Source organism: Sminthopsis crassicaudata, chromosome 2, assembly GCF_048593235.1.
Source record: "Sminthopsis crassicaudata isolate SCR6 chromosome 2, ASM4859323v1, whole genome shotgun sequence".
Lineage (NCBI taxonomy): Eukaryota > Metazoa > Chordata > Mammalia > Dasyuromorphia > Dasyuridae > Sminthopsis > Sminthopsis crassicaudata.
In genome coordinates this window covers 160908425-160927651 of record NC_133618.1, presented here as the reverse complement: position 1 = coordinate 160927651, position 19227 = coordinate 160908425, and the positions used below count along the sequence as shown (strand labels likewise).

Here is a 19227-nt window from a genome sequence, read left to right as displayed (position 1 = left end):
GGCTAAGAAATAGACTAGTTGATCAGTGGAATAGGTTAGGTTCACAGGGCAAGATAGTGAATAAAAATAGCAATCTAGTGTTTGACAAACCCAAAGATCCCAACTTTTGGGATAAGAATTCATTATTTGACAAAAACTGCTGGGGAAACTGGAAATTAGTATGGCAGAAACTAGGCATGGACCCACACTTAACACCACATAATAAGATAAGATCAAAATGGGTCCATGATTTAGGCATAAAAAACGAGATCATAAATAAATTAGAGGAACATAAGATAGTTTACCTCTCAGACTTGTGGAGGAGGAAGGAGTTTGTGACCAGAGGAGAACTAGAGATCATTATTGATCACAAAATAGAAAATTTTGATTATATCAAATTAAAAAGCTTTTGTACAAACAAAACTAATGCAAACAAGATTAGAAGGGAAGTAACAAATTGGGAGAACATTTTTACAGTTAAAGGTTCTGATAAAGGCCTCATCTCCAAAATATAAAGAGAATTGACTTTAATTTATAAGAAATCAAGCCATTCTCCAATTGATAAATTGTCAAAGGATATGAACAGACAATTTTCAGATCATGAAATTGAAACTATTTCCACTCATATGAAAGAGTGTTCCAAATCACTATTGATCAGAGAAATGCAAATTAAGACAACTCTGAGATACCACTACACACCTGTCAGATTGGCTAAGATGACAGGAACATATAATGATGAATGTTGGAGGGGATGTGGGAAAACTGGGACACTGATGTATTGTTGGTGGAGTTGTGAAAAAATCCAACCATTCTGGAGAGCAATCTGGAATTATGCCCCAAAAGTTATCAAACTGTGCATACACTTTGATCTAGCAGTGCTACTACTGGGCTTATATCCCAAGGGAAAGAGACCTGTATGTGCCAAAATGTTTGTGGCAGCCCTTTTTGTAGTGGGTAGAAACTGGAAATGAATGGATGCCCATCAATTGGAGAATGGTTGGGTAAATTATGGTATATGAATGTTATGGAATATTATTGTTCTATAAGAAATGACCAACAGGATGAATACAGAGAGGCTTGGAGAAACTTACATCAACAGATGCTGAGTGAAACGAGCAGAACTAGGAGATCATTATACACTTCAACAATGATACTGTATGAGGATGTATTCGGATGGAAGTGGATATCTTCAATATAGAGAAGAGTTAATCCAATTCCAATTGATCAATGATGGACAGAATCAGCTACACCCAGAAAAGGAACACTGGGAAATGAGTGTAAACCGTTAGCATTTTTTGTTTTTTCCCCCAGATTATTTTTACCTTCCGAATCCAATTCTTCCTTTGCAACAACAAAATTCGGTTCTGCACATATATATTGAACCTAGGATATACTATAACATATTTAATATAGTGGAGGCTGTGGAGGGAAGGAGGGGAAAAATTCGGAACAGAAGGGAGTACAAGGGATAATTATCTATGCATATGTACTGTCAAAAAATGTTATAATTATAAAATTAATAAAAAATATTTTATTTCTGCCCCCACCAACATATAGAAACAAATTTTTAATTTGTTTTTTAAAATTCTATGTTCTGAATTTTTCCCTTCCTTTCTCCCCTTATCCCTAATTGAGAAGGCAAGTAATATGATAGAGGTTTATAGAAGCTTAAGATTAAATTTTAATTTCATATTAACTGATTAAAGGAGGGGAGAATACACACACACACACACACACAGAAATTCTTACCCACAGAAGTAGGAGGGAAATGGTTTAACAGTAAGAAAATAGGGGGATGAGAGGGAACATAAATTAAGGGAGACAGCAGTTAGAAGCCAAACAGATTCTTTAAAAGGACCCAGGGAAAGAAAGAGAAGGAAAAATATAAGAGAATAAGACTGAAGTAAATAGAATTAGGTCATAACTTTAAATATAAATGGGATGACTCACCTACAAAATGGAAAAGTATTGCAGAATAGATTAGAAGCTAGAATCTAACAATATGATGTTTATTAAAAAAAAACTGCACTTGAAATAAAAAGATACATAGTGTTAAAATAAGGGTCTGGAGTAGAATCCATTATATTTCTGCTGAAGTTTAAAAAATGGGCAGGAGTAGCAATTATAATCTTAGAGAAAACAAAAATAAAAATATAATTAATTAAAAGAGATGAAAAGGAAAATTATATTTTTCTAAAAGGTAGAAGACTATATAAACACAATTATAAGAAAAATTTTTAACAAAAATAAAGACATTTAAATAATTGGAGAAATATTCATTGCTCATGGCAGATTGAGTCAAAATAATAAAATTTATAATATTAAAGTTAATTTACTTGTTCAGTGCCATAGTACTTAAACTACCAAAGAACTGCTTAATAGACCTAGAGGAAAAAATAACAAAATTCATCCAAAGGAACAAAAAATCAAGAATATCATGGAAGTTAATGAAAAAAATGAGAAAGATGGGGATCTATTAGTAACATCATAAACTATACTTCAAAATTGTAGTCTTTACAACAATTTGATACTAGGCAAGAAGCAGCAAGTAGGTAGCATAGTGGATAGAGTACCCAATCTGGAGTCTGGAAGATTCATATTCAAATCTGGCCTCAGACACTTAACTAGCTATGTGACTTTGGGCAAGTCACTTAATCTTGTTTTTCTTTAGTTTCCTCATCTATAAAATGAGCTAGAGAAGGAAATGGCAAGCCATTCTAGGATCTTTACCAAGAAAACCCCAGATGAGGTCACAAAGAGTTGAACATGACTGAATGATAACAACAGAACTAGAGAGTTTGATCAGTGGAACAGATTAGGTACAGGTTATGCAAAAGCAAATGGAAATTGTAATCTAGTGCTGATAAATGCAAGTATCCCAGATATTGGGGCAAGAAATCACTCCAGCAAAAACTGTTGGGAAAATTAGAAGTAGTCTGGCAGAAAACAACATATAGACCAACATCCCACATCTTACATTAAAATAAGCTCAAAATGCATACAGGATTTGGACATTGTAATGCCCGAGAAACTGAGGCAAGATAGAGACTAGTTTTTAAATATTTTATTGGAAAGGGAGAGTGTTAGGATTCTTACAAGGTGGTAAGTCACTGGAATGAATAGAGACAATAATTATCTAATTTAGCATGGTTCAGTATGACTGATCTGATCCTACAAGGAGATGTTATGGGCCAGAACTTGAAACAAGGTACTGAGTGGAACTGAGGAGACAATGGTTTAATCTAGTTTAGCATTGATTTAATCCTACAACAAATAATGGTTTCCTAGTGATGTAATGATTGGTGTGTACTCAGTGTGGGACATACAAGCGAGAAGCTCTCAGGACTTCAGGAGAACTTCAAGGAAGCTCCAGGAGATTCAGAGTCAAATTTCTCAATGAGGATAAGAAGAGGACGGAAATTTAGACCCTCCTCCCCTCCCCCACGGCAGTTCCGGAAATAGCCCTCACCGCACAGAAGCAGCCCTTGCCCATGGACTGTGAGATGAAGGGAAGAAATACTTTCTGAACAATGCTCTATTCCAATTTGTATAGGATTTGGTTTAAGAAGGTTCATGTTTGGGTTCGCCATTATTAGGCTCTCTGACCTGGGGTAATGAGGAACCTCTTTGGACCCCAGTTTCCTTATCTATGGATAGGCTGCTTTCTAAGATCTAAAAATTTTTTTAAAAATCTCTTTTTTGAAACAGTCCGTTTTGGTTATGTTATCCAACATTTTGGGATCTTGAAGAAAGCACTTGCCCTTTTATTCCTCCCTTCCTGCCTCCTAACGCTCAACCCTTTCCTAGTTCTGGAGCAATAATCAGATCAATACTGTTATTGCTACTGAAAAAGGCGCATCCATGGGGGTCCTCTTACTCTGTGACCTTCTGAATCACCTCCGGTTTAGTTGTCAATTTTATTTAGAGAGTTTCCCGGAAGCAGTTTTCAGCGGCAGTTTCTATGGTCCCACAGTGAGCACAGGGCTTGGCACAGAAGTTCATTACTTTATTAAAGAGGAATGGAGCCCCTCAGCCAATGGTGAGTGAGAAAAAGGAAGGAAAGCCTGTGCTTTAAGCGTTCCAGAAAAATCCTGAACGTGGAACCCAGCTTCTCCAGGGACAAAGTTAAACCAGGACTTCCTCTGCGTTAACAATCACCAGCTATCTTCCATTAACCCGTCTTAGAAAAACTAGAAAGAGCTGACCTTTCAGGACACGTGCTTAATCTGGCGCCCAGTAAAACTGCATGTTTTGTGTACAATTTTAAGCGTTTGTATAATTTCCACCCCCATAACCTCCATTTCCTCCAAGTTTCTCAGCAGAGAAGTTTTAGACACAGTTATGTGGAGGAAAGCGGGGGTGGGGGGGGCGGTATGAAAAAAGAAAGAGATTCGGCGTCCTAGGCTGCTGCAACCACGTGGCCAGAGGGAATCAGAACGCAGGCAATTAAACCAAGAGGAGAGCGCAGGCGCGCTCGATTTCTCCACTCACTATTGCTTGCGCCTGCACACGTGATGCGAAGGGAACGTTCTGCGTTCGCGGGACAGAGCTGAAGGAGGTCCGGGGACGCGCACGCCGGAAGGGGCTCGCCACCGCCGTGCACGTCCGTCGCCGCAGTCCAGCTCCCCGCCTTCTAGTCGTTTGGCGCTTTGCTGTAGTGGGAGACGGCTGCTTTCGTCGCTTCTCCGCGGCCAGCTGCCCTGGAGGGATGTCGAGGAGCTCCAAGGTGGTGCTGGGCCTCTCTGTGGTGCTCACGGTGGGCACGGTTGTCGGGGTGCATCTTCGGCAGAAGCAAGACCAACAGGTCAGGACCACGTGATAGAGCCCTGCTTTCCCCTCCCCCTCCTCCTGTGTCTCCGGACGTTCTCCGCTTGCGGCCCGCGGACCCTGGGAGCTGCGGCTGCGCACTGCACGCCCCTAGGCTCCGCCTCCCGGCTTGACCTCGCTGGGACCCGCCACTTTTACTTCCTTTTCCTTTTCTCGTGGTCCTCGTGGTCTCCGCGCTCCCGCAGACCTTCTTTCGCGCTCTTGTCCACAGAAAGCGTGTTTGCAGCGTGAGCTTTTACCGCCGTCATCTTAATTGATAACAGCAATTGGTTTGTTCGCCGATCCTCCGTCTACCCACCTACAAAATGGGGCGAGTTTTAGTATTACCTCTCCGGGGGATTAGTATGAGGAATGGGCCTGTAAGCTTCCCAACGGTGTATAAACGTGAGTCTCGTTACACGTGTTTGTCTTGTCTTCTCTAGGCTGTCCGATCCTTAGATGCGGAATGTTCCCATGGGTAGAGCCTCAGATTTGGAGTCTGGAAGACCGAATTTCAAATTCAGTCTCACACTTAATAGGCGTGCGGGTCAATTTCGGCCTCCCTCAGTTTCTAAATCTGTAAAATGGGATAAATGCAAAAGTGTTTGCTGTTATTAATCGTGGACGCGTTATTATGTTTAAGACCAAATTAGTCCTAGAGGACAGCAAGACAATGTAAACCAAGCTTTGCCTGAAAGGAGTTAATGTTGGGGGAGCGGAAATTAGTATTTAAAATGTATATATGAGATAACTTGAAACATCTAGAAATTTCTCAGTACCAGCTTGATGAGGAAATGATTCAAGGAATGCTAAGAGCATATTTTTACTAATTCTCCACTACTCTATTTGTTTACTTTATGTATATGTGTATATATGTATGTGTAAAATAATACACTTTTTTAAACATACATTTGATGTTTCTAGAGAGATTATCAGTGAGGAATTTTATGATTCAGTGCTGTCCTTTCTCTAAATGCAGTAAGCCACCTTTGGAGAGGAGTTTATTCTTGGTATCCTTTATTTCTTAGATAATTTTTACAACTTCCATTGTTTTAACAATTTCATCCAAAGTGGATTTTTTTATACTTGATTTCTTGCATTAAATAGAAGTGTTCTTTCCCCCAATTTTTGTTTGAGCAAGAGTAATTTATGATAACTGAATTTTTGGTGTATTCAGTTATTGTAATTTTAAAAGTGTTCTTCCTAAATTGTTAGCTCTTATTCTGCTTTGCAGAATAAAATTTGAAAAATATCCTAGGGTAGCTTTCTTCATTTGCAATTCTTAAGCCTTCAGAAGTTTTCCAAGAATATTAAGAAAATGTTTTGTTAGAATATGTACAGCTGTATAAAATGCCCTTATTTGTAGTTAGGTGAATTTGAATTTGTACTTGGGAATTTAAAAGTGTGAAATGCATCTTCATGATACTTTTATTCTTTAATGAACTTAGTAATATTTTATTTTTTAAGATTTAAGTTCCAAATTTTCCTTTTTCCTTCCTTCCTCCCCAAGATGACTTTTGTTCCTTTTTTAAGAAAAAGAATTATTCTTGTAATACTAGTAGATCGTCATCTACTACTATAATAATACTGTTATTACAGTGATAGTATTATGCTAGTAGATGATGATCTATTAGTATTATAGAATCACGTGTTCAGGGTGTTACTTAAGTTTGTTCCTTGTGTTTTAGAGGCTTCGAGACGGAGTGCTCAGAGATATAGAGAGGCAAAATCGGAAAAGAGAAAATGTTCGTCTTTTGGAAGAACAAATTATTTTGACTGAACATCTGGAAGCAGAGAGAAAGAAGATATTATTGGCAAAGGGGTCTCAGAAAACATGAGTTTTGAAGTGAATGAAATTTCATGAAACCGGTTTAGATAATTTTGGAATTTTTTTGTTTAGCTATGTTGTGGCAAAAGTTAAATGATGGCTTCCACCAGTATAATTTTTTCTGCTCTTTAAACATTCAAATAAAATAACAGTGGTTTATCACTTGTTTTAAAACTGCTTTAACAATTCCTTCCATTGAAGTGATTTTAATTGTGATTAGATACTTTTTAAAGACAGTCCCTTTTTATCTTATGAACATTATTAACTGAGTTATTGAAAAAAAAATTAATTTTCCTGGCAAGCAAGGATGGATAATAATGTCCACATTAGTGGCCTGATGAGTCGTCATGATGATGACGCTACTAGAACATCCACCTCTGAAGGTCTGGAGGAAGGTGAAGTGGAAGGTGAAACCCTCCTGATTGTTGAATCTGAGGATCAAGGCTCAGTAGATTTATCTCATGATCAAAGTGGAGATTCACTGAATAGTGATGAAGGGGATGTGTCCTGGATGGAAGAACAGCTATCTTATTTCTGTGATAAATGCCAAAAATGGATATCAGCCAGTAAGAACCTTTTATTCTTTCATTTTCTTTTCTAAAGCTTAGTGGTTTTTTTTTTTTTTCTTTAAAAATGAAATGAAAATACCTTAACATTAACTTCATTGACTAAACAGAACTTAAAATTTTCAAGGAGACTTTTATATTAATAGGTTCAAGTAATATCTTAGTGTTACTTTTTCTTGTTGCTAAAATAGTTAAATCTATTGTTAGTGAATTTTTTGGTAACAGTTTTACAAATCAAACATCACATGTTATTAAGTAATTACCTATGTGTACTAAAATGAAAGAGATTGCTCTGCTGGATTCTAGAATAGTATTGTCTCAAATGGGACAAAAATTATTGTAATAACTTAAAAATCAATGTCTGAAATATTCATTGCTTGTAGCTTCACATTGGAAAGGGGAGTTCTATGTTTTGCCAACACTAATCCTATTTTGGCCTTTTCCACACTCATTTCCCCCTTAATTGGTTACTGTAATCTTAATCTTGTTACTGTCATTTCTCTAGGTCCTATGAAAATCAAATTGTATATTCCTCTCTCAAATCTAGGGGAAAGCATCCATACAATCTTCAGCAAAAAAAATTTAGGAATGTTTTATGTTGAATAGAAATAGTTGCAACACAAAAGGTTGGTATCAATAGAACAGTGGTTTCCTGCACAAAGAAAACTAAAAAATTCTTATACTAGATTTTTTCATTTAATAGAATTTCTTTTTTTTTTTTAAGTACAGTGGCTCTTCTGCTGGAATATTAAAACAGTTTATTCTTGTAAGATTAGACATAATGACATTTGATTGAATGGATCTTATTTGTGTGTGTGTGTGTACAAATAGCTGGGATATTAAAGCAGTTTATTCCTGTAGTATCAGATATATTTGATAAGGTAAATTTTATTTGTGTGTGTGTGTGTGTGTGCGCGCGCGTGCAAGTAACTTCAAACATTTTGTCCTGAAAACTTGCCTTAATTTGCCATCTTTTCTCCTTTATCTCTTCCCTCTGGTCTGTTAAAGTGTTATGGATAGATTAGTAAAAACTGTAGAAGTTTGTTTTGAAGGTAAGACTACTGCAATGACATGTTTCAAGGGAGAGAAGATATGCATCTTTGTCATTTCTTTTCTCTTAACCACAATTTTTTCCTTGTGTACAATGATGAAAAAGTTTCAAGATGAAAAGTTGGCATCATAGGAATCCCTTCTATCACTGAGAGGTTTAGATAAGATCAAAGGAACTAAGTAAAGAAATGAACTGAGAAAAAAGTATGACTACTTTTTTGACTGCATGTATGTTGAAAAATTAAAATAAGATTGTCTTTTATTTTATTTTAGGTCAGCTGAGGGAACAACTCAGTTACCTCAAAGGGGACAACTTTTTTAGATTTACTTGTTCAGATTGTTCAGAGGATGGTAAAGAGCAATTTGAGCGGCTGAGATTGACATGGCAACAAGTGAGTAAAAATCTATTATAGAAGAATGACTGTAGTAACCCATGAATATTTGGTGTATTTTATGGGAGTTATAGCATTAAAACAATTTTAGGTAATTGAGGAAATTCACTTAAGGAATTGTGTTATTAAAAAAACGATAAGGCATGCATATCAACAGTTCAGGTCCTATATTTTAATAGAAAACTAAAGAGTTGAACTAGTTCACCTCTAAAGTTCCTGTCACTTTTAACTGCTATGATACTTGCCTTGAAAAGAATTATATTCCCTATCCTACTCTCTCCACAATGGCTCTACCAGAACTTTTTTTCATCTCAACCTCTCATGGCTTCTCTCTCCTCCCCTTCTCCTTGCCTCATTTTACTGGGGGGAGGGGAAGGATTTGAAAACATTCATCATGGATTTTTTCTTTCTCCCCTTTTTCTTTTTGCAAATTATTCATGTTCCTTTTGCTACTGTTTTCTCCTTTACCCCTGTCTTATATGTTAAGATCATCTTAGTCTTTACTAGGGCTAACCTTTCTACATGTTCAAGTGATTCTATTTCATATTGTCTTCAACAGATTGCCCCCTCTGATACCTCTATGTCTTAAACTAATTTTTTTAAATCAGCTTTTAGATAAATCAGACATCAAAAGGACTTTCCTAAGAGACTTCTATATTTGTAATACTTTAAAATGTCGAGCTGGAAGCAGTCTTTAAGATCTAGTTCATCTTTACCTTTTACTGGTTCAAAAACTCTTGAGAAAGGTTGAGTGACTTGCCCAAAGTATTATAGGCAAAATAAACACCATTAATGTCTCCCTCAGCTAGACTTGTACTTTTTAAGGAAACTAAAATAACAACTAACTGTTTGAACACCTTACATGTTCTTTTGCTCTAGCTTGATATAATAGCACAGAGAGACAGTGGTATAGGAGAAAGAACTTTGGATTTGGAGAAGATCTTGAGCTAAAACTTAACTGTTAAATTGTGTATTCTGGGGGCATTTTACCCAGTATAACTAGCTGAAAGTCATAGTGGGAATTTTTTCTCCATATCAAAGCAAGTGCCCCTTTGATGTTTGATTTATCTAGAAGCTGATTGTATAGATTTTGAAGTGGTTCGAGACATCTATTTTGTCTTTGGATTGTTCTTTCCACTTTACTTGGCTTGCAGCATATGTGAAATGATGATGAAGTTTATCCATTCTCTGAGTGTGCTGCTCTACTCTTCCTGCAGTTCTCAGCTCCTGTTCTAGGAACTGGGTTATGTGACCTTCAGATGCCCTCCAGGCTTGCAGTGTTCTACTGTACATGGCAGGTGTTTGATGGCCATACTGGCAGGAAGGGATGGTGTCAGCAGAGGTGGAACCTTTTCTATTTAGGGTTCCATCTTGCCAAGACGAATGACTGGTGTCTGATCACATGTTGCAAGCCTAGCCTTTAAAGTATTTCTTTGATAATGAACCTACATCTGGGTTGAGTCTTTCAGAAGTTCTTTCTTCACTGTTCTTATATAAAGATGAGAAACCTTTTCTTAATTATCTGTGCTAACATCAGGCCTATGCTTTTATATGCTGTTAACCAGTTTAAGATACAAGTAGGTAAGGAATAAGCAGAAAGTTTGATTGTTAGCTATGATATAAAGAATGCTAGAATACAAAAGAAGGCCTGAATCCTAATGCAAGTTCTTTGAAGACCTTAGCTTGATCTAGATAATTTCTAACAGCTATCCTATGATGTCATACTTGAAAAGAAAAACAAATTACAAAAAGGCATTAAAAAAATTTCCCATCAGATTTGCCTTCAGATGCAGTATCTAAGTAGAACTAAATTGATTTTGATAAGTTATTCTTTATTAAAAATAGAGGCATGATGATATAATGGAAAGAGTGCTGAATTTAGTCTACAAAGATTTTCTAATCTCACTATATGATAATTCAAATTGCTTTAATTCTAGTACTTGAAATTAAGTTGTCTTTTCTGTAGTCAGTTAATCAAATTATAAGCATTTATAAAGGGTCTAGTATTGTGCCAAGACACTGGGAATGCATTGACATAAATGTAACAGTCTTTGCCCCCAAGGAGCTTATATTCTAAAGGAGAAAGATAGAAGACATAAAAGTATAAACAAAATACAGACCAATTTGGGGGACAAGGCTCTGGTTGCTATTCCGGTTATATCTGGTTGTGATACTGATAATTTTATCTGCTCCAAAGGATTGTTGTGAGAATCAAATTAAATAAAGCTCTTTAGGAAAGAGCTGTATAAATGTCAATTTTTCTTCATTCTTAAAAAAAATTAACTGGTTGGAGTAGCCACTTGATTCTTCATCTCCTTCAGTCTTTTCACTTTGCTTCTATTTCTTCAAATATAGGTTTTGTGTTATTTTTTAAAGTTCTATAGTATTTAATTTGGGATTTCTTTCAGCTTTTAGGACACTATCCTGCACACTATAGATAATGTAGTTAAACAAAAAACTCTAAAGTACTAGTATTCTCATGAGTACAGATACTGCTCTTGGGTTTTTCTGTTTAGGCAATGGGGTTAAACATATAGCTAGGAACATATAGCACTACAGATACTATTCTTAAGCAATTCACATTCTAATGGACATAAATGACTATAATATAAGTTAAGCTAGGTGGCACAATGGTTGGAGGTCTGGTCCTAAAGTCAGGAAACAATAAATTTAAATTCACTTATCTTTATGTGAACCTGGGAAAGTCATATACTGTTTGCCTCAGTTTCTCCAGCTGAAAATGGGGATCATAATAACAGCTATCCCTCAGAGTTGTATGAGGATCCAATGAGTTAATATTTGCTAAGCATGGTGCCTCATATAGTAGATGCTAATAATTATTAAGGTAGCATATAAATATTGTCAGGCAAAGGAAAGGATCACACAGTGTGTCACGAAAAATTTGAAGACAAGTTATTTTTGAGAGTGTTGGAAGCTGTGGTTATGGTGGCAAGAAAGTCAAACCTGGCATAATTATTAAAAGTCTGAAGGGCTAAAGTGGATGAAGAATCCAAGAGTTGGGAAAAGGGAGTTCATTGAAACATGGAAAATAGCGTACATAAAGGCAGTGGGATTGAAGAGAGTAGAATGAAGACATCCTTGAGTAATGACAGGAAGAATACATTTAGTTGCTTTAAAATAGCTTATTGAATAGTTGTTACATAGGTGCATAATAGTGTGCTAGATTATATCCTGAATATATCGAAGAAATAAAATATTTGTCTTGCAACATTTTTGTGGAATAGCATAAGGGTTGATAGCTTACTGTAGCAGACAAAATTTTGGATTAGGCAGCTAGGTGGCCCATTAGAGAGAAGGCTGGACTCAGAATCAGGGAAATCTGAGTTCTATCTGTGCTCCTGGGCAGGTCACTTGGTCTCACCCCATTTACTCATCTATCAAAGGAAGGTTATTCAGTGGTTGGTTAATTTGTTGGTTAATTGTGATATAGTCAACTATAAAGTCCGGGCTAGCTCCCTGGAGACCTCAGGATCAGCCAGAGTCAGGATAAGTAAAAATCCTTGGTCTTTTAGGGGGAGAAGCAGGAGAACTGCCAGGAGTTTTGCCAAAGATCTCTCCTTGATTCTGGAGTCCAGAATCTCCACCTTTTTTCTCCTCCTAGTCTTGCTGCCAAGTGAATCTTTGGCCTCTGTCACCCCCCCCCCCCCAATCCTTCCATTATTTTAGCCCCAAACATTGAGCCAGCACCATTGTCACCATTTTCTCCAAACATGCTAATAGTCATCCTCTTATATGGATTAGGTAGTTAGCCTTAAGTGCTCCCAAGTCTATTCAAGCATACCTTTTTTAAGAGTTTCAGCTCTTTACATTCAACCCCTTATTTTCTAAATAACCTTTATAGAAGGAACTTTCTTTCAAAGGAGACAGTGTTGCATAGTGCAAAAGAGCTCTGGGTTGAGGGGAGATGAGACTAGAATTTAGATCCCGGAACTGTTTTATGACTTTTGTCAAATCATTTAATTTCCATGGAATTCATTTTCTTCCCTTTAAAAGAGCATTGATTTATATGAAATCTCAGGTCCTTTGCCAGTTCTAAATGCTTATGTTGTTTCTCACTCTTCCCCCCATTTGTGTGCCAGGTTGTCATGTTAGCAATGTATAATTTGTCTCTGGAAGGAACTGGACGTCAAGGCTATTTCAGATGGAAAGAAGATATTTGTGCTTTTATTGAGAAACATTGGACCTTTTTACTAGGAAACAGGTAAAAGTGTTTGAAATTTGCAAGTTGTAAGCAGTAAACCATACTAGATTTATTTGTGTAACTTAATTCACTCAGATGAGATATAGTCCTTAATGTAGGAATCACAATTATGTTTGTGTTTTTAAGCTGATTTTTCCAGGTCCCAAAGTTCTGTTGGCAGCATCTATTGATCCAGAAAAATGAATTTAAAGTGGGGATCTTTTTTTAGGGGAACCGTTAAAGGAACGTAGCAAATTTCTGGATAGGAAAAGGGTGGTCATTGCTAGAAATTAAAGGTACTTTTTCCCAGGTTGAGTCCTATTATACTCTCACTTTAAACTTTTAAAGCAGTTTAATTGTAAGCATTCTTTTGACATTAGATGATGTTTTGGATAACTAATAAACTTATATTAGATAAATTAGATTCTTAGTAACTTAAAGGCAATCTTTATGCCTCTTTATATTCCCTGTTGGGCAAATTCTAGGCAATTAAATATTTATTTCATTGGGTTTTTTCCCCTCCATATTAACAATGTCACTACCACTGAACTTGATAATTTTCTTTTTCCAATCATTGAATTTATGGAACCCATTTACTTATCTTTTTTGGAATTTTGTTCAAACTTTTGAATTCATTAAATGATGTATCTTGGATAAGATGAATAAATTTTGCACAAATCAAAATAGGATTTTTATTAACTTATGCTGTTTAGTGTTGTCCCTTGTGTGTTTTCTCCAAAGCAGTGAAATAAATTTAGTAAAAATAGCCTTAGGTTTTAAATGTTGCTAAGTTGGAGTGAATTATCAGTAGTGTGTGATCTTATACCTTATTAAGACCTTTTAGTGAAAAGAATTGCTAAATTAGAGATATATGATAGTGGTCATTCTTGCTCCCAAATTATTGGTGTTAAAGGAGTTGATGATACAAGAGGGTTCTGTTCATTAAAAAGGTGGTCTGTTCCCTTAGTATAATAACTTGACATCTATAGAATTTGTTTTAATGTATCTTTGCTGGATGACAAGAAAGAAAAAAAATGAAATTATAACTTTGAAATGTTTCTGTAGGTTTTTTGAGTTTTTTTTTAACAATTATCTTTTTTGTAAGAAATATGTCTTGCCAAAAAATATCTGATTTGATGGAGTTTGCTCATTTGTTTGTCCTTTTTAACTCTGAGTCCTGGAGTTTGTATTTATCTTTGTTGAGGTTTGTTTGGAGAATCATCTGCTGAGGGCTGTGTGTTTTGTTTTGTTTTTTGCCATCGAATCTAATATTCTAGCTACTTTTTCTTTGCCCTGGCTACTTTCAGGTCTCCTAAAATTCCACCTTCTGCATGAAGAATTTCCCTTTAATCTTAAGGTCTTCCCTTTGATACCATCTCCATCTCTGTATATGTGTCTTTTTTGTATATATTTACATATTCCCCATTAGACTGAATTTTTGACAACAGAAACCACTTTTTGTATTTGTAGCTTCAGTGCTTAGTGTATGTAGTAATTTACTATGTATTTGTTGACTTTATTTTGAAATATGTCACTCATTATAAATGATATAAAATTCTTGTGCAATTTAAAAGTTTTAATAATTGAGATTTTAGGTGAGATTAAAATTGAAAATGTCTTACAGAGGCAAATTAAATTTACTTCTCATAGCTGAAATGCATTGTAATTTTTTGTATCTACATGATAGTGCATACCTTTTGGGAGTAATTTTTTTGTCATTGGATCTGAAGTTTTAAGTTGCTTGTAAATGAAATTTATGAATTGTCTATAGCATACTTAGAACCTAAGTAATTAAAATTTGAAAGTACACTTAGGAACATTGTATAGTGTAGTGAGACATTTCTCTCCAGGCTTAAATATTGTTTCTTTTTTTGACTAGATTAGACTGATTTTGTTAGATTGTATACAGACTATATAGAAAATAATGAAAGCTTGACTAGTAGCCTCATACTAACAATTTAGTTGTCTAAATGTTCACAAGTAAGTAAATAAATTTTTTGTGTGTATGTGTGTGTGTATATACACATTACACATACACATTATATTTTATGACATGAAATAATTTTTTCTCTTTTTTTAAGTTACATTTGTTCTAGGTTTAAAATTTTAAGGTGCTATTGATGACTAAAGAACACTTTGAAGACTGCTGTTTCTAAAAAGTACATTTTTTAATTACAAAGAATATATAGATACATTGTATATGTCTTTTAATGTTTCTCACTTAATATTTTATTTTTTCCTAGGTTTAAAATAAATTTTCATTTGTTTTTAAAACTTTTGGGTTCTATATTTTCTTCCTTACCCTCCCCCTCATCAAAAGACACATAAGTTTTGAAAAACATTTCTGTTAAGTCATGTTGTGAAAGAAAAAAAAAGCAGAACATCATCCATCCCCCAAAAAACTCCTCAAAAATAGGGGGAAAAAAGAATGCTTAACTATTCAGAGGCAATGAGTTCTTTCTCTAGGTTATAAATAGCACTTTTCATCATAAGTCCTTCAGACTTGTCTTGAATCTTTTTATTTTTTAGAATAGCAAAGTCATATGCAACTGATCATCTTACAATATTCCTTTATACATAATATCTTTTACTTTGCATCAGTTCATGGAAGTCTTTGCAGGTTTTTCTGAGTATATCCTGCTCGTTTCTTATAGGACAATAATATTCCATCATAATCACTGCTATTTATTCAGCCTAATTGATGATCATCCCCTCAGTTTCCAATTCTTTGTCACCAGAAAAGAGATTCCATAAAATTTTTTCTTTGAGTGGATCCTTTTTTTTCCCCCTCAAATCTCTTGGGATTTATGTGAATTAAGAAGAAATTCATGGCAAAACGTCACAAGCTGGCTAATGTTCCTAGTATGGAAAGTATATTTAAATTTGTGTATGCCAGGGAGTTGGGTTCAGTAAAATATTGTGTGCTATGATGCATATAGAGAGAAACTGCTTTGATTACCACAAAAGGTGGAGATATATATATATATATAGATATGGAAAGATACAAATATAGAAAAATTAGTGAATTTGCTAATTGTTTTTTAGCGCTATGGGTGTTTTCAAATTCTAGTTTCAGAAACAGTTTCATGTTATGTTCTTTTGGGGGGGCCTGCCTTTTCCTCAGAGAAGTAAAGTGAGCTTCCATGCTTCATGGTAGAAACTAAAAAAAAAATAGGGCATTGTTTTCCCATATTTCTTAACAATTCAGTCTGTATCTGGACACATGAATGTTATAAGAAATAAAGATAAATTCACCAGATACTTCCTAATCTGTTATTTTGAAATATTGAGGTGCAAATCTGAGAATTTACGAGTCTTTTCTAACCTTTACATCTAAAGCTCTTGTAAAATGACTTTTAAAAGTTAGAATTAGACTATTATTTCTTATCTCAAATAATTACCTGTGGAAAATGGGTGGGAATTTAACTTCTTAGTTTTATGAAAATTAAATTAGAGAAATGAAACAAATTAAAACACACAAAAGAATGTAAACAGGAGTGAAGGTTTTAGTTTTGAATTAGGAGCTCTGAACTTTGCCTCCTCTGGTTGTCTCCCTCCCCCAAGTATTTAAGTTCCTTGGGAACAGGGACTGGCTTTTGGAATTTGAGATGTCTTCCTGAGAGTTGAAAAAGAATCTTTTAGACTTTGCCCTCTCCTTTACTCTTCTTGGTTATCTTCCCCCTTAAAAAAAAAAATAAGGACTGACTAATGAGAAGTGGAGATTCACATATTATAATTTCTATATTAATGGAGAATGGGAAAGGACTTGTCCTTCAGAGTAGGAAATAAAACATTACCTTTTCAGTTCCAAAAATCATACCTTGTCATCCACTCTTAGTAGAAAGTAAAAAATATTTTTCCTGATTCATCAATGAGTCAGTGGAGTTGTTGGTGAGATATTTTTTCTTACATACCCATGTAGAAAAGTAATCTTTTTGTATTTTCTCATTAGTTCTAATGTTCCTAAATAACTTAATCTCTATACCCCTCTTTGCTGCCCCCTTTCTTTTGCTTACTTTGGTAAAATATCTATCTAGTGGAATAGTTATCATGGGAGATAATTTCCTTGAGGATTCTCTTTTATTTATTTGTTTAGCTAATTAATTAAAGCTTTTCGTTTTCAAAACATCTGAATGGATAATTTTTCAGCGTTGACCCTTGCAATCCCTTGTGTTCCAGATTTTCCCCTCCTCTGGACAGCAAGTAATCCGATATATGTGTTAAATCTAATATATATATATATATATACACACATACATAATTATACAATTGTCTTGCTGCACAAGAAAAATCAGATCAAAAAGGAAAAACGAGAATGAAAATAAAATGCAAGTAAACAACAAAAATAGTGAAAGTGGCTCTCTTCATCACAAAGATCATTGGAACTGGCCTCAATCTTTTCATTGTTGAAAAGAGTAACGTCCATCAGAATTTATCACATACAGTTTTGTTGTTATATAATCTCTTGGTTCTGCTCATTTCATTTAGCATCAGTTCATGTAAGTCTCTTCAGGCCTCTCTGAAATGAGGGTTTTCTAATATGTAATTTAGTCTCCAGAGAGCAGACCATTGCCTTTAATATTGAAATTATTTTTAACAAAATATAAAATAATTCTTTTAATAGTTTCTTTTATAATATTTTCAAAGTACACTTTGAAAGATTATTTTTAGCCCTATTAAACAAGTTGACATTTTAGGAGTCCTGGGCCTTTTTTTTTTATTTAAATCATGCTTTACAATTTAAAAATTTCTCATAAAATTGGAAGTTCAAAGCCAATTATTCCCCTGAAGCTTAAATTCCCAGAGCTTGTGGTACATGCCTTGCAGTTCTAGTTCTGCATTGCTACTTGAATACCTATAATGGATCTTTCAAAGATGCAGCAAGCCCCCAGACAAAATGAACTCTGCCACTGTGGTTAAATAATTTTCTGAGCCACTTTGGGGAAGTAGAATTACAATTGTTTAATTTCTTAGCATCAATATCTTTTTTAATAATGGCTCTTTAATTTTCCAAATACATGCAAAGATAGTTTTAAACATTCATCCTTACAAAACTGTGTTCCAAATTTTTCTCTCGCCTAGTAGCAAGCAATCCAATATATGTTAAACTTGTGCGGTTCTTCTATACATATTTTTACAATTCTGCGGTTCAAAAGGGAAAAATTAAAGGGGGGAGCAAACAACAAAAACAGTCCACATAATTTTTCTGGGTGCTCTCTCCAAAAAAAGTCCATTGGAACTGGCCTGAATCACCTCATTGTTGAAAAGAACCAAGTCTATTACAGTTGATCATCACATAATCTTGTTGCTGTATACAATGACCTCTTGGTTCTACTCATTTCACTTAATCAGTTCATGTAAATCTCTCTACCCTTCTGAAATCATCCTTCTGATTGTTTCTTAAAAGAACAAGAATATTCTACAACATACCTACATGTAGGATTGGGCTCTAAAAATTTTTGTTACCCAAATTGACTTAGAGGCAATTTTAGATAAAAATAGGAAGCATTTATTGGACCCTTGCAAGAAGAGGTCCAAGTACTCCCAATTGCATGAGATGTAGGGGTGAGTCCAGAAACAGGAAATCATAAAAGACTTGGATAAGTAAAATATATAAAAACATAAGTAAAAAAGAAGTAAACAATACTGTTTACTTGTTGTGGGGACCTTAACTTCTGAAGCTTGGACTTAAGGTCTAATCTTTTCTGCCCTACGGCCCTCTGAGAATAGGGATCATGCAACTTCCTGAAACTTAGGTCAAAGACCCACTCCATCTCAGACTGAGAAAGAAATCTTTTATCTGATTTCACTCACCCAGCCATTCCTCAACTGATGGGCATCTACTCAGGTTCCAGTTCCTTGCCACTACAAAAAGGGCTGTTACAAACATTTTTGCACATGTTTTTAAAAACCTTTATATGAATTAAAATTTGTTTCCTTGAACATCTCTGCAGTGCTATTTACTGTTAGAAAGTTATATTTGCTAAAATATATGGGGAATGTGGTTTATATCCCCCTAAAAACAATGTCACTTGAGAAACCTATATAATTCATGATTTTAAATATGCTTTGTCCTTTTAGGAAAAAGACTTCAACCTGGTGGAGCACAGTAGCAGGTTGCCTTAGTGTGGGGAGCCCAGTATTTTTCCGCTCAGGTGCTCAGGAATTTGGAGAGCCGGGATGGTGGAAACTTGTTCATAATAAGCCCCCAACAATGAAACCTGAAGGAGAGAAGCTGTCTGCCTCTGCTCTGAAAGTAAAAGGTACCTGGAACAATAAAGAGGTGCCAGGCTAGCCAAATTCAAACAGATGTAAAGATAGCACACATTTTTAAAACCTGAAATAGCTACTTTGTGTCCATGGAAGCTACTGTGTTGGTATGTTCTGTATGTCAGAATTTTATGT

General features: G+C 35.2%; 2 protein-coding genes and 1 non-coding gene across 5 annotated transcripts in view; all 3 read left to right on the top strand.

The window, feature by feature from the left end:
- The first annotated feature begins 4648 nt into the window (after positions 1–4648).
- On the top strand, positions 4649–6623 carry PET117 (PET117 cytochrome c oxidase chaperone). The gene is made up of 2 exons (XM_074287783.1): positions 4649–4783; positions 6474–6623. The coding sequence occupies exons 1-2, from the start codon at positions 4688–4690 to the stop codon at positions 6621–6623; spliced, it is 246 nt and encodes an 81-aa protein (XP_074143884.1). The 5' UTR covers positions 4649–4687.
- Positions 6624–6915: 292 nt separating this feature from the next.
- KAT14 (lysine acetyltransferase 14) overlaps positions 6916–19227 on the top strand; it is a 32039-nt gene continuing 19727 nt past the window's right edge. For all 3 annotated transcript variants that reach the window (XM_074287781.1, XM_074287780.1, XM_074287782.1), the window contains exons 1-4: positions 6916–7179; positions 8503–8621; positions 12722–12843; positions 18904–19085. In XM_074287781.1, coding sequence (XP_074143882.1) covers positions 6921–7179; positions 8503–8621; positions 12722–12843; positions 18904–19085 — 682 coding nt within the window. In that variant the 5' untranslated portion in view covers positions 6916–6920. The remainder of the gene's footprint in view (positions 7180–8502; positions 8622–12721; positions 12844–18903; positions 19086–19227) is intronic.
- Positions 9781–10023, top strand: LOC141559266 (small nucleolar RNA SNORD17). The gene has a single exon (XR_012487328.1). It is a non-coding gene; the product is annotated as a small nucleolar RNA SNORD17 (small nucleolar RNA).

What these genes read in the sequence shown, in the direction of transcription:
- PET117 (XM_074287783.1), top strand. Translation starts at nt 4,688, where the DNA reads ATGTCGAGGAGCTCCAAGGTGGTGCTGGGCCTCTCTGTGGTGCTCACG. An exon ending in GGCAGAAGCAAGACCAACAG is followed by an intron (nt 4,784 to 6,473) that starts GTCAGGACCACG and finishes CTTGTGTTTTAG; the next exon opens with AGGCTTCGAGACGGAGTGCT.